Raw genomic sequence first — 15,126 nt, forward strand, 5'->3', positions numbered from 1 at the left:
TTTTTAATGACTAAGTGGAACACACAAGGAGAAAATCCACTCCTCACTTACATGTTCTATTACTTGAAAATCCTCTCCTAGCAGAATCACTAGAAGTGGAATACAAATAAAGGATTGGCAAGGCAGTCTTCCCTTCAATTCTGCACACTCTCCTTTTAATGACAAAAGTAGAACCTCATCCATGTTTATTTTAAAGCCAAACTGAAGAGGGCATATTCAGCACATATGAGAACTTCTGCAACTTGCAACTTGCCAAGCAGAAACATCAAAGGAAACTGGCAACAGGTTTGATCAATTCCGGCTGAAGAGCCATTCCTCCCTTTCACAAATATGAACTCACAAAACTGAACCAAACAAATAATCTGCCAACTGACATTAAAGCAAAGGTGGGCAACTGCATAGAGGCCAATTTCCATCCTGAACTTCCTGGTGGACTACACCTCTGAGATACAGAGAACCAAAAGTGATGTCATAACACCTCAGGTCATTTCTACCCAAAGCAAGCATTGTGTATTTAAGATTTTCGGGAGGAAATTTTCTGGTATTTAGAACCATCTGGGGGAGAAAAAATCCCAAGAGTCAGATTTCATTTCCAGGCTGATATTCCACAGACGTATGTCACAGCCTGGTCTACTAGCCCCTCCCTTATTAGCCAACATACAAAACACACAGCACACTTTGCTACGGAGAAGTAACTTCAGAATTTTTTAAAAAATCTCTTGAGCAAAGTATTTATTTACTCGATTACAACAGCTTTAGCAGAAGAAAGTCAACATCACAGTAAAAGAAGAATGTGTGTGCTATCTAAATCGAGTTACCCTGCTATACATATGTGAAATTGGAGAGGGCCTTCATTTTTAATTATTACACTCTTATCAAAATGTCAATTACTTTGCACAAACATTACCTCTGAACAAATAAATTCCCTTACATACAATTAAATTTTCTTGTAGCAAACACTCACACTCAGTCATACTTCATATCTGTTCCTACAATATATAAGCAGTACTTTTGTTGTTGTCTTTACACAGTTAACAATAAAGGTTCCAGGGGTAGCTTTCAAATTATTGTATTTGATACAAATGTTGATCATTACAAGTCACTAGCATATTAAAAAGAAACCACAAAATGTAGCCTTACTCTCTTCAACAAATTAAACTGCATTTGTTATGATACCGGAAGTAGTCAAGTGGCCCTTCTATATAAGAGCTGGGCACTTCAGTGTGGCTTTACTCTATTTCATTAACTCATTTTAACCAAATTATTGATTGCAAAGCTTTTTTGACAGCATACTGTAATAAAATTGCACAAACTCTCATTCATAATCAAAAGATATATGAGACAACACATAAAAAATCTATTTCACCTACGAAAAAAGCTTACCCATAGGAAAAAGCATCATTTGATCTCCACTTTGAAATGACAGATGCTGCCAGTCCAGCTAACAGAGCTGTACAGTCAAAAAACATGTGAAATGAATCTGATATTAAACCTAAACTGGAAAAAGAAAGAGAAAAAAGAAAAATATGTTAGGAACAGAACGTGTCAGAAAACACAGTACATAATTAAAACATTAAATCTCATTTGCAGTAATGGCAATATTGCTTTACTGATTCTCTACTACTTTTATTTTCAAAATTCCTTCTGGGAGCACATATATAAGTCATAATAAATGTGTAAAGATCTACCCAGGGTCTAACTCATACAAGAACTTTAGTCTGCTCAAGTAATTTAGAGACAAGTCTGCTTATAGACTACAAACATCAAACATAGGACTTATTCGAAGTTGGAGATATTGTAGCTAAATCATGACAACGTCTTAGATTTGAAAAAGTTCGCCTTTATCAGAAACAGCATTCTCATCTGCTGATCTTACCAATTGTTTAAACTTGAACACATCTCCTAGTAGTCATGACACCCAACACACCAGGAATAACATTTTTATTATAAATACTATGAATACTTTATTATATTTTTATTTATAAGTATTATAAATATTTTTATCTGCTGGAGAAGCAACTAAGAACGCACACTGAATTCATAGAAGAAAAACTACAATAATGAAAACCTTTGCATAATAGTTACCAAGAGCACAAGGACTATGAGGCCAAAGCTTTGGAATTATGTGTGCACCCTTTCTGATACAAAACACAGGAAAAGGTATAGTGAAATGTTACAAAGTATAAACCAATATGTACACAAATATAGGATAGTACACAGATCAAAGCATGAATAGGTCAAAATAATTTCTTCCAGGTGTTATGAGGACATAGTGTTACTATGAAACCTTGTTTAGCAGTATCATGGCATAGAAGAAGACAATATGAGAAAAGATCCAGAGAAGTCTACAAAATGCCCACTATGTAGTAGATATAGGATGAATGAAGCTAATGGCCCTCCACATTTGGGGTTTTGACTTTTGCAGATCTGATTATTCATGGATTTGATTAAAATGTTTTCTCTTTGAATATGTAGGGCCCCATCCACACTGCCATATAACACGGCTTGAAAATGCATTATATAATTACTGGAGTGTAGATGTACAATTCTATGCTCAGTTTTCAATAGAAGTTAACCACAGACTCATGCTGCACAGGAAAGAAATCCCTAGAGAGGTATTCTGCTAGATAAAAAAACTAAAAATGTTGTTATTGTGATGTAGAAAAGAAACACAACAGAAATAGCACTATTTATTTGTGGTTTCTCACTTTCACAGGTATTCTGTGCCCCTAACCCTAGCGAATGTGGAGGACTGAAGCAAATAAACTATTAGACTATCATCAAACACATCCCCACTTACTCTGTCCACTAAGGGTGCATCTAAATTGTAGAAATAATGCAGGCTGACACTACTTTAACTGCCATGATTCAGTGCTATGGCATCCTGAGAGTTGTACTTCCACAAGTTCCTTAGCCTTCACTATCAAAGATAGGAAGTGCCTCCCCAAACGGCAACTACCAGAATTCCACATAATGATCCATGAGAGACAAAGCAGATTCAAACTACATTAATTCTACACTGTAGATCACTGGTTCCCAAACTTTGGTCCTCCAGGTATTTAGGGCTTCAGCTCCCACAATTTCTAACAGCTGGTAAAATGACTGGGATTTTTAGGAGGTAAAGAACAAGACAACTGGAGGACCAAAGGTTGGGAACCATTGCTGTAGATGAACCTTAAGTTTATGGCATACATACAGGCAATTCTTACACTCAGGAATTATCACATGTTTGATATTTTGCTAACCAAGCCAGAAATCTTATTACCAGCATCTAGGCTCGCTCTTCTTTAGGCAAATCATCCAATGGCTTTTCCCAAAGAATGGTCAGTACAGAGTATGCCAAACCAGGCTCTGTAGCTGAAAACCACTCAAAACACCTCCTGTTTGGGGAGAAAGGCTGTTTGGGTGCTTCTACTTGAAGGCAGTGCAGGCCATTGTACCTTAAGAATTATTTTTCTGCGGGAAAAGCAGCTGAAGCATTTGACACCCACACCCCAACAAGGCATTCTTACTTCAGATGAGAAATGATCAGAAGGATGTTACTGTTGTGTCGGAATGCTAGGAGACTGATTTGGCCCTGTGAAGTCAAGGCTCTCCAAGAATCCAGCTAGTAAATGCAGCTGCTCAACAAACTCATAGCTTTGGGGATGGTAAAGTGGCAGGAATTTCCAAAGAACTGCCAGCACAATCTCCATAAACTTCAGCACATTCAATGATTGGAAGAATGCAGTCCATGCAGTAACACTCACCAGAAGCTGGCGTTCCATTATGACAAGAACTACTGAAGCATAGGTAATTCTTATTCAAGGTTCAGGCACATCATAGAAAGAGACTTAGATACCCTGCATTAATTCACAATGCAAGAAAAACCCAACTGGATCAGACCAAAGGCCTTATCTATTGTACTTCCCACAATGATGGCCCAAAAGTCTATGAGAAGCACACCAGAAGGATATGAAAGCAATGGCACTTCCCACTCATGTTTCTCAGCAACTGGTATTCAAGTAAAGATTATATGTAGTTATCATATCTAAAGCCACTGACAGCTTTTCTTTCATGAATTTATCAAATCACAATTTAAAGTTATCCTACCTGGTAACCAGAATTACACTTCATATAACCTAATTTTGTGATTTACGTAAATACTGTATAAAGCACATCCTTTTATCTCTCCAGAGGGAAATTTAACTTCAATGGATGACTCTACCGTATTACAAATATTCACACTGAAGACAGGTAAAAATTCATTTATATCAGTGGTTCTCAACTAGGGTTCCCAGGTGTTTTGGCCTACAACTCCCAGAAATCCGAGCCAGTTTACCAGCTGTTAGGATTTCTGGGATTTGAAGGTCAAAACATCTGGGAATCCACAGGTTGAGAACCACTGACTTTTATCATGATGTTTTCCCCGACATCTAACAAGCAAGATTTTCTCTCCAGTTGTGATAAGGCTTTCATAAATGATACATTGCCAAATTCTTGTTTAGTTTTTCCATACTGCTCTTCATTTTCCATGTACACTAAAAGCTGCCATGTTTCCCAAGCATTTGTACTTTTATAATCCTTTGATAATAACAACTTCTGCAAAAACTCTACCTAATAAATTCCACCTTAGAGCAATAAATGCTTTTGTTGCATTGCCTTTGTGAAAGACGCCAAACGAAGAAAAGGGTGAGTAGTCATTCCTAATTATATGTGAGCATATACCTTCTCTAAAGGCAGCCAGATAAATAAATATGGAATGAACCAGATTCAGATCCTATATACCCAAGAAAGGTGGATTGGGAAAGAAATCCTTGTGCATTTTATATTAAAACAAATTTGCCAGGATTTCAAGGGCTACTGTCCTTGTCAGTTTTTGTTCCAAACTGAAGATGGAATAAGAGAATACAGCCTCCAAAAACATAGTGCCAACTTATGGTTTCCACATTAATATACAAATGCCAACCACAACTGAGAATATTGTTTCATATTCTCAGTTGTAAATTATATGTGTGTATATGTTGATCATTTCCGGTACCTTGGCAGCCACCTCTCCACCAAAGTCAACATCGACACCGAAATACAACACCACCTGAGCTCTGCGAGCACAGCATTTTTCTGAATGAAGCAGAGAGTGTTTGAGGACCAGGACATCCATAGGGATACCAAGGTGCTTGTTTATAGAGCTATTGTCCTCCCAACCCTGCTATATGCCTGTGAGATGTGGACTGTCTACAGACGTCACATGCAACTCCTGGAACGGTTCCATCAGCACTGCCTCCGGAAAATCCTGCAAATCTCTTGGGAAGACAGGCAGACAAACGTCAGTGTGCTGGAAGAAGCAAAGACCACCAGCATTGAAGCGATGGTCCTCCACCATCAACTCCGCTGGACCGGCCATGTAGTCCGGATGCCTGACCACCGTCTCCCAAAGCAGTTGCTCTACTCCGAACTCAAGAACAGAAAACGGAATGTTAGTGGACAGGAAAAGAAATTTAAAGATGGGCTCAAAGCCAACCTTAAAAACTCTGGCATAGACACTGAGAACTGGGAAGCCTTGGCCCTTGACCACTCCAGCTGGAGGTCAGCTGTAACCAGCACTGCTGCAGAATTTGAAGAGGCACAAATGGAGGGCAAAAGGGAGAAGCGTGCCAAGGGGAAGGCGCGTCAAGCCAACCCCGACCGAATCCGCCTCCCACCTGGAAACCAATGCCCTCACTGCGGAAGAAGATGCAGAGCAAGTATAGGGCTCCACAGCCACATACAGACCCACAAGAATACTGGAAGACAACCCTCCTCAGAAAATGAGGGATCGCCTAAGCTGATATGTGTGTGTGTGTGTGTGTGTGTGTGTATATATATATATACACACACACACCTGTATAGCCAATGAAATCCATTTCAGTAAATTTACAACTGCATCCTGAGTCATACAACCATAAACGTTTTCAGGAGAAGCAGCATATTCAGAAAAATTAAGTCATACACTGACTTTTGCCTTAAGCAAGTCCCAGTCTAGCATATACAAGCAGAGAAGAGAGAGATGGGAAAGTAAGTGGATGCCCATGTACAAGTTGTGCCACCAACTTATGAGCAATACTCCCAAACAGAAGTGAATTTCTAGTTTTATATAGTAATAGTAAACTATAAAAAATAGTTTACCATTGGTGAAGTAATGGTAAACTATAAAAATTAATTATCATTTTATTGTTTTGAAATATTTTTATTTGTGTTTTAATCTTACTTCTATGACTGGATCTACACTACTAAATAATGCAGCCTGAACTGCATTATAGGATCAGTGTAGACCCACATAATGCAGTTCTGCATTATATGGGTCTACGCTGACCATATACTGCAGTTCAAACCGTAGTATTTGGCCATATAGATTATTATATTATTATTATTACTGTGCTTATATACCGTTTCTCAGCCTAAATCGGCAACTCAACGGCGATCCAACCACGGTGTTTTAATCTAAGTGTTTTAAAATGGTTTTATGCCTTTATCTACTTTTTTTAAATTATGTTGTAGCACGCTTTGGGAAGAGGCAAGTAAGAAATTTTGATTATGATTATTATTTTCCTGAGCCAAGTTAAGCTTTCCTTACTGTGATCCTATACACAGTGAATACATTTTATCTGACCTTCAAATATTTATAAACTATACTAATTATAGCAATAAATTATAATTCCTGAAGAGTACAAAAGTTACCACAACTTGTCTACGGAAGTTAGGTAAATAGATAACACTATGTAACTAAATATGAAAATTTTCAGTTTCCTGTTAAATTGTGTGGTATGTACATTGAAAGTCATTGTTATACTCCAGAAACTTTGTTTTTGTGGCTGCCACAAACTACATTGAATTGGTTGAGACTCTATGAGATATTCATTCAAAAACTATAGCAAAATGTGCTGCAGGGTGTCCCATAAAAACAAAGTTTTTGCAGTTTAATAATTTTTCCCATGTTTTTATGATAGAACCGATTAGGAAATGACATTTATAACTCAGGAACAACAACTGTGTTACAAAATGTAATGTTTTTAATATAAAGTACTTTGTTTATATCTTGTCCTTTTCCCAGCACAAGGCACTCCATATATGTCAAAAAGAGGTAAAACTGACCAACTTCCTCAAATACAGACTTCCTCCATCTCTGTCAAAACTTTTATTTATTTCCCTTTCTGGGGTTTATATAATCTACTCTTAAGAATATGGACTTACAAGATTAATCTCTAAATAAATATTTTTTAAAATCCTGCATGCATCCAACAATTGCTCCAGGAAGGATTAAACAATCCTTTTCTCTCAACTCTCAAGGCCAGGACTCTTCCGGGCTTCCTCCTCAGAACAAGCAAATCAATAAGAGACGTGGCAACACCAGCGGAGCTGAACTTGGGAGTTCAGCAGGGAAAGCGCCGCCTCTTTACTCTCCTCCCTCCCCTTCCCTTCCTTCCTCCCCAGTACCTGTTGCTCCAGATGCCATACAGCAGCTCAACGAAAGCAAAGGAGAGATTGAGGCAAAGGAAGAAGAAGAGGTTTCGGGACGTCTTGTCCGATAGGATTGACCTGGAGCAGGAAGAGAGAAGAACGATCAAAAAAGGAAGGTGGGAGAGAAACTGGGGACATCAAGCACAGATGGTTTTTCTCCCCATGGCAAAGAAAAGCCTCCAGGAGAACATGATGGAAAGAAGCTAATTGCATCCAGCTCTGCTCTTCCAACCAAGTCCCTAAATTCAGTCATACACACTCGCAGACAACAGCCACCACACACTATCATGTATGTCTGAAATATGTATGTGAGAGCATATGCATGCACATAGATGCTCACAGGACCTCTTTTGCCAGCTCTGAAATTTAATGTCATGCAACAGCTGCCACACAATACTGTGTCTCTAAGAGAGAGGTTTTGTGTATGAATGTGTGTGAGAGAAAATGTGTATGTGTGTGTAACCACACAGACACACAAGACCGCTTCAGCCATGGAATTAAACCACATATCCCACATAAAGCAATAGCTATCATACCCCATCATGTGTATAAACACATGCATGCGTATATAAAGTTGCGTGAGTGTGTTTGCACATGCACAGATGCTCACAGGATCACTTTCACCAACTTTGAAATGTAACCACACAACCCATGTCAGGCAACAGCTATCATACACTACAGAGCATGTTGGAAATAATGCAGTGTGAAATAAATGCAGTTTGCCACCACTTTAATTGCCATGGCTCTATGCTATGGAATCATGGGAGTTGCAATTTCACAAGATCCACAGCATTCATAGAATCATAGAGTTGGAAGAGACCTCATGGGCCATCTAGTCCAACCCCCTGCCAAGAAGCAGGAATATTGCATTCAAAATACCCCTGACAGATGGCCATCTAGCCTCTGTTTAAACACCTCCAAAGAAGGAGCCTCCACCACACTCCGGGGCAGAGAGTTCCACTGCTGAATGGCTCTCACACTCAGGAAGTTCTTCTTCATGTTCAGATGGAATCTCCTTTCTATGGCAAAAGAGTGCTTGTGAAACACCAAATTACAACTCCCATGATTCCACAGCATTGATCCATAGTGGTTAAAAATGGTGTCCAACTGCATTAATTTTGCACTTCTGCACTTTCAGAGACAAAATGTGTGTGTGAATACATATGAAAGAGAGTATGCATGGGTTGCTGTAAGTTTTCCGGGCTCTATGGCAATGTTCCAGGAGCATTATCCCCTGATGTCCCCCCACAACATGGCAGGCATCCTCAGAGGTTGTGAAGTCTGTTGGTAACTAGTCAAGTGGGGTTTATATAACTGTGGAATGTCCAGGGTGGGAGAAAGAACTCTTGTCTGTTTGAGGCAAATGTGAATGTTGCAAATGGCCAGTTTGATTAGCATTGAATAGCCTTGCAGCTTCAAAGCCTGGTTGCATCCTGCCTGGGGGAGGATCCTTTGTTGGCAGGCCCTGATTGTTTCCAGTCTGGAATTCCTCTGTTTTCTGAGTGTTGTTTTTTATTGACCATATTTATTTTTGTGTTTTTTTAAATACAGGTAGTGAGATTTTGTTCATTTTGCTGACAGTGACATTGCCTTAACTTACTGGAGAGCCATATTTTATACAGATTTTAACTGCCTATTGTGTTATTTATGAGGCCCATTGATTTTATTTTTTAGTCAAGGTTGTTTTATTTGCTTACTTTTTAAAAATAAAAATAAGGTATTATTATTATTATTATTCATTTTCATGGTTTCCTCCTTTCTGTTGAAATTGTCCACAAGCTTGAGGATTTCAATGGTTTCTCTGTGTAGTCTGACATGGTGGTTGTTACAGTAGTCCGGCATTTCTGTGTTCTCAAATAACAGGTGTAGGCGAAACGTCAGGAGAGAATGCTTCTGGAATACGGCCATACACACAGCAATGCAGTGATTCGGGTCATGAAAGCCTTTGATAATACAGGGCATGCATATACACACAGCTCTTTTTCCAGCTTTGGAATGCAATGACAACTCTTCATGTCAGTTGTGTGTGTCTGACAAAAGTGTGTGTATGAATGTGAGAGAAAGTGAGTGTGTGTGCATAGGTATTATAGGCGTATATCTCCAGCTCTGAAACCTAAACTCACACATTCCACCTCAGGCAACAGCTGTCACACCTCATTGTGTGTCTAAAATAATGTAATAGAAAAGAGTGTGTATGTGAATGTGTGTGGGAATGCACATAGATGCCCCCTTTCCTCAGCTCTGAGGCAGGCCCAACAAAGGAGGGACAGCCCAGCCTCGCCTTCCCTCTTCCCTGAGGTGGCCTCTCTGGGCCCGGGCCTCCAGCCACTTCCTCCGCAGCCCCCTCACCTGAACCACCCGGAGACCTTGCGGAGCAGGTTGAGCCGGGGCGGCTTGTACTCATCGTCCTTGATGGATAAAGGCAGCATCTTCGCCTCCCTCGGAGGGAAAGGCCGGGCCCGGCGTGAGAGAGATGAGGGGAAGAAGGGACGGGAGCGTCTGTCCGGCAGCCCCTCGCAGCCCCTCGTCGGCCAGGAAGCCGCCCTCGCTCGCTCGCTCGCTCGCGCGCGCCCAGGAGCCGGCCCTCTCCGCCAGCAGCCACTTCCGGCAAAAGCGGACCCAGGCCAGGCTCAGTGCGCCTGCGCGGCGGGTCCAGTGACGTCACGAGGGGAGAAAAGGAAGCGGGAGCGGGGTGGCATTTGGATCCTGGGGAAAGGGTCCCGCCTAGGCTGGCATTGGGAGAGGAAGTGGATTTCTTCACGGCTCTTTCTCTCCTTCCTCTTTTCCCTCCCTCCGTTTCCTTCATCCACCTTCTCCCCCTTTTCTTTCTTTCTCCCCTTGTCCTCATACACCTCCTGCTTCTTTCTTTCTCTTCCTTTCTCCCCTCCCTCCCTTCGCCTCTTTCTTTCTCTACTTTCTTTATCACCTTCCCCTCATACCTTTTTTTCCTTTCCCCTTCCTTCCTTTCACTTATTTTCCCTTTCTTTCCCTCATACACCCTCCTTTCTTTCTTTCATTCATTCCTTTTTCTTTCTCTTTCCTTTCTTCTCATACCTTTCCCTTTTTCTTCCTTCCTTCCTCTCTTTCCCTTTCTTCCCCTCATACACCCTCCTCTTTCTTTCTTTTCTCCTTACTTCTTTCTCTTTCTGTATTTCCCCTCATACCCTTTCCCCATTTTCTTTCTCTTCCTTCCTCTTTCCCTTTTCCCCTTCCTTTCCCTCATACACTCTCTTCTTTCCTTTTCCTTTCTTTCCCTTTCCTTAACCGTTTTTAACTCCCCTCCCCTCATACCTTTTCCCTTTTCTTTCTCTTCCTCCCTCTCTTTCCCTTATTTTTCCCTTTCTTTCTCTCATACACTCTCCTCTTTCTTTCTTCCTTTCTTTCCTTCCTTTCTCTTTCCTTCTTTCTCTTTCTGTACTTCTTTCCCCTCCTACCTTTCCCCCTTTTTCTCTTTCTTCCAATATTTCCCCTTTTCTCCTTTCTCTCCCTCATACACTCGCTTCTGTCCTTTCCCTTTTTTCTTTCCTTCACCATTTTTAACTTCCTTCCCATCATACCTTTTTCCCTTTTCTTTCTCTTCCTTCCTCTCTTTCCCTTATTTTTCCCTTTCTTTCCCTCATACACCCGCCTCTTTCTTTCTTTTTCTCTTTCCTTCTTTCACTTTCTGTACTTCCTCCCCCTCATACCTTTTCCCCTTTTCTTTCTCTTCCTTCCTCTTTCCCTTATTTTTCCCTTTCTTTCCATCATACAACCTCCTCTGTCTTTCCCTTCCTTCCTTTCCCTATTTTTTCTTTCGTTCCCTCACACACTCGCCTCTTTCTTTTTCTTTCCCCCTTCCCTCGCCCCTTCTTTCTCTTCATTCATTTTACCTCCTTCTCCTCATACCTTTACTCTTTTGATTCCCTTCGTTTGCCTTCCTGTCTTTCCTTTCTTTTCCCCTTTCTTTTCCTCATATGCCCTCCTCTTGCTTGCTTGCTTTCTCTTCCTTTTCTTTTTCCTTCTTTTCCTTTCTTTCCTTACCCTCATACCTTGTCCCCATTCCTTCCTTTCTTTTTTTTCTTTTACCCCTCTTCCTTTCCTTCTCCTTTCCCTTTCTTTTTTCCTTTCTTCTCCTCATACACATAGCAGGAGCCAAGCTGCTTCACCCCCTTTCTTTCTTTCCTTCCTTCCTTTATTTTTCTTCCTTTCCTCCCTTACTTCGCCCCTTCTTTCTCTTCTTTCTTTCTTTGCCTCCTCCTCACACCTTTTTTCCCCTTTCTATTTCCTTCCTTCCTTTCTTTGCCCTTCTGGTTTTTTCCTTTATTTCCCCCTTTATTTCCCTCATTCACACTCCTCTTTCTTCATCTTCCTTTCTTTTTTCTTCTTTCTTTCTTTACATCCTTCACCTCATACCTTTTCCTCATTCCTTCCTTTCCTTTTTCTTTCTTCCCCTCTTCCGCTCCCAGTTCAGTATGTAGAAAACTGTGAAAACTGATCTAGAGGAGAGTTGACTTATATGCACACTTTTTGGCAAAGTTCACTGTTTTTAAAACTTAGTTTCTGGTTGTGATGAGAAATGGATCTTCAAAAGCATTAGATGGATCAAGTTGAACTGCATTATGTTCGTCTACATTGAGCATATAATGCAGTTCCAAACAGTATTATTTAGCAATGTAGACTCAGCCTTACAGACCAGGTTTCCTAGATGAAAAAAGGCAAATTGCCCTGAATACCATCTTGCTTTGCAATATACATCCTCGGAGGAATTCAAGGTGCATTGTTGGGCATGCTTTGACTTTGTGTGGCCACAATGCAAGAATGTCCAGTTCTGAGAACTGCAGTTTAAAACAGTACTGACAAACAAGGCACTATTGAAACAGTAACAACAAAGGTGGCAAGGAGCTTGGAAGTCAAATGCTATTAAAAGTTTTTGGTATTTAATATAACGGAAACAGATTAATTACCCGAGACCACCTCCTGGACATTGTACCTGCTCCATCTTTATAAACAAACATATCCCTAAGTACAACTAACTCTGGGACATACTGTTCATTCACGCTTAGATGTCTATCGATTTCCAGATGCAACCACGTAACAAGCATCTATACATGGACAAAAGTGGTATGTAACAAGTGTGGAAGGACAGGAGACAGAGAAGATGGCATTAGTTCAACAATGGCTTTGAGAAAGAGTGAATAGTGTCCAAGGACTAGGCAACCCAATTGATTCTCCATAGGATCTTGGAAGACCACACATTCCAGTTGTGCTGTACTGTGCTCTCTGGCCCAAAACAAAAAGTTTTATTTAAAAAACAAATCTGGTTTGCTCAAATGGCTTGCCAACCATACCAGGGGACACGGGGGCAACCTTATTCCACCATGACACTGGATCTTTTTAGACCTAAGTGAGGCCTTAGAAAGTTGAGCAGAAGTCACATAATACCCAACAACATTATATTGCAGAGGTGGAAGTCCCTGACTATACCACATGAGGGAGAAAGTAGCTTTCAACACAGAAGAACTGAATAAAAAAATATTGAAATGCTGTATATTCTCCACATTCTTAGAGCTGTTTGTGGGTTAACCTAAATCAGTTAAGCACTTAATTGTTTCAATATAAAAGGTTGAGAAAGCTGGATAGGTTTAGCATAAAGAAGAGACAATTAGGAGGATATTTTATCATCTTCAAATATTAAGAGCTGCCATGCAGAATATACTTGTTTTCTTTCAGAGAGGGATTCATAAAGAACGGAATGAAGTTACAGGAAAAATAATTTTGTCCAATCTTCCTCAGCCTAACATTTTCCAGATTTGTTGGACTATAAATCCCATCCCACTATGATGTCTAGGATGAGGAGGAATTGTTGCCTAACAGAACTGGGAAGTTAGGGAAGCTTGATTTACATTAAACCATGGAAAGAATGACCTAGCAGTATGAATTAAACCTTGTTTTTCTTGAGAGATGGAACTTCATCCAGATATATGCGCACATCCAGATGACTAACTAGTTGCTTGTTCTAGACAAATCCATGATAGAAACTTCTGGGATGATAGAAAACAGATTTCTGGTAATCTGATGTATAGCTCTGCTCCACCTAACTTTACCAACTGTTAGGCTTTCTGGGAGTTGAAGGCTAAAAACATCTGGGGACCCCAAGTTGAAAACCACTGCATTAGGCAATCCCTCGTTGTCCGAGTAGGATAATCTTCCAGGATCATTGCACTGGCGGCGGGTCTGTAGGTGACAGTGGAGCCCTATTCTTGATCTGCATCTTGATGGCATTCATTGACCTTGCAAAGGCATTCGACACAGTGAATCGCAGCACTCTCTGGATCATCCTCCAAAAAATTGGGTGCCCTAACAAATTTGTGAACATCCTGCGGCTCCTCCATGATGACATGATGGCAACAGTTTTGGACAGCAATGGCTCCCAAAGTGACCCATTTAAGGTGGAATCCAGTGTCAAACAGGGATGTGTTATTGCCCCAACTTTATTCTCCATCTTCATCGCTATGATACTTCACCTTGTTGACAGGAAGCTCCCCACCGGAGTGGAAATTATCTATCGGACAGATGGCAAGCTGTTCAACCTCAGCAGACTGAAAGCCAAAACCAAGGTTACAACAACATCTATTATAGAACTCCAGTATGTTGATGGCGACATCATCTGTGTGCATTCAGAAGAAGATCTACAAACCACTCTAAACACCTTTGCAGAAGCATACGAGAAGCTCGGCCTGTCATTGAACATTGAAAAAACCAAGGTGCTGTTCCAGCAGACACCAGCCAACCCCTCTCCAATGCCAGTGATACAGCTTAATGGTGTAACATTCAAAAATGTTGATCATTTCCGCTACCTTGGCAGCCACCTCTCCACCAAAGTCAACATCGACACCGAAATACAACAGCGCCTGAGCTCTGCGAGCGCAGCATTTTTCCGAATGAAGCAGAGAGTGTTTGAGGACCGGGATATCCGTAGGGATACCAAGGTACTTGTCTACAAAGCTATTGTCCTCCCAACCCTGCTAAATCCCTGTGAGACGTGGACTGAGTACAGACGTTACATGCAACTCCTGGAACGATTTCATCAGCGCTGCCTCCGGAAAATCCTGCAAATCTCAGGAAGACAAGTGGACAAACGTCAGCGTGCTGGAAGAAGCAAAGACCACCAGCATTGAAGCGATGGTCCTCCGCCATCAACTCCGCTGGACCGGCCACGTTGTCCGGATGCCCGACCACCGTCTCCCAAAGCAGTTGCTCTACTCCAAACTCAAGAACGGAAAACAGAATGTCGGTGGGCAGGAAAAGAGATTTAAAGATGGGCTCAAAGCCAACCTTAAAAACTCTGGCATAGACACTGAGAACCGGGAAGCCCTGGCCCTTGACCATTCCAGCTGGAGGTCAGCTGTGACCAGCAGTGCTGCAGAATTTGAAGAGGCACGAATGGAGGGCGAAAGGGAGAAGCATGCCAAGAGGAAGGCGCGTCAAGCCAACCCCGACCGGTCTCGGAAACCAATGCCCTCACTGCGGAAGAAGATGCAGAGCAAGAATAGGTCTCCACGGCCACATACAGACCCACAAGAATACTGGAAGACAATCCTCCTCGGAAAACGAGGGACCGCCTAAGAAGAAGAAGATTGGGGCAATAACACATCCTCTTTTAAACAGAGG

The 15,126-nt window shown here is 41.3% G+C and overlaps 1 protein-coding gene across 1 annotated transcript in view; it reads right to left on the reverse strand.

Moving 5' to 3' along the window:
• The window catches only part of SLC30A7 (solute carrier family 30 member 7), a 39,646-nt gene extending 29,542 nt beyond the window's left edge, over positions 1 to 10,104 (reverse strand). The window contains exons 1-3 of the mRNA XM_060774016.2: positions 9,826 to 10,104; positions 7,453 to 7,554; positions 1,384 to 1,497 (exon numbers count right to left, since the gene is read on the reverse strand). Coding sequence (XP_060629999.1) covers positions 1,384 to 1,497; positions 7,453 to 7,554; positions 9,826 to 9,905 — 296 coding nt within the window. The 5' untranslated portion in view covers positions 9,906 to 10,104. The remainder of the gene's footprint in view (positions 1 to 1,383; positions 1,498 to 7,452; positions 7,555 to 9,825) is intronic.
• Between the last annotated feature and the right edge of the window lie 5,022 nt (positions 10,105 to 15,126).

The sequence above is a fragment of the Anolis sagrei genome, chromosome 4 (genome assembly GCF_037176765.1).
Source record: "Anolis sagrei isolate rAnoSag1 chromosome 4, rAnoSag1.mat, whole genome shotgun sequence".
NCBI lineage: Eukaryota > Metazoa > Chordata > Lepidosauria > Squamata > Dactyloidae > Anolis > Anolis sagrei.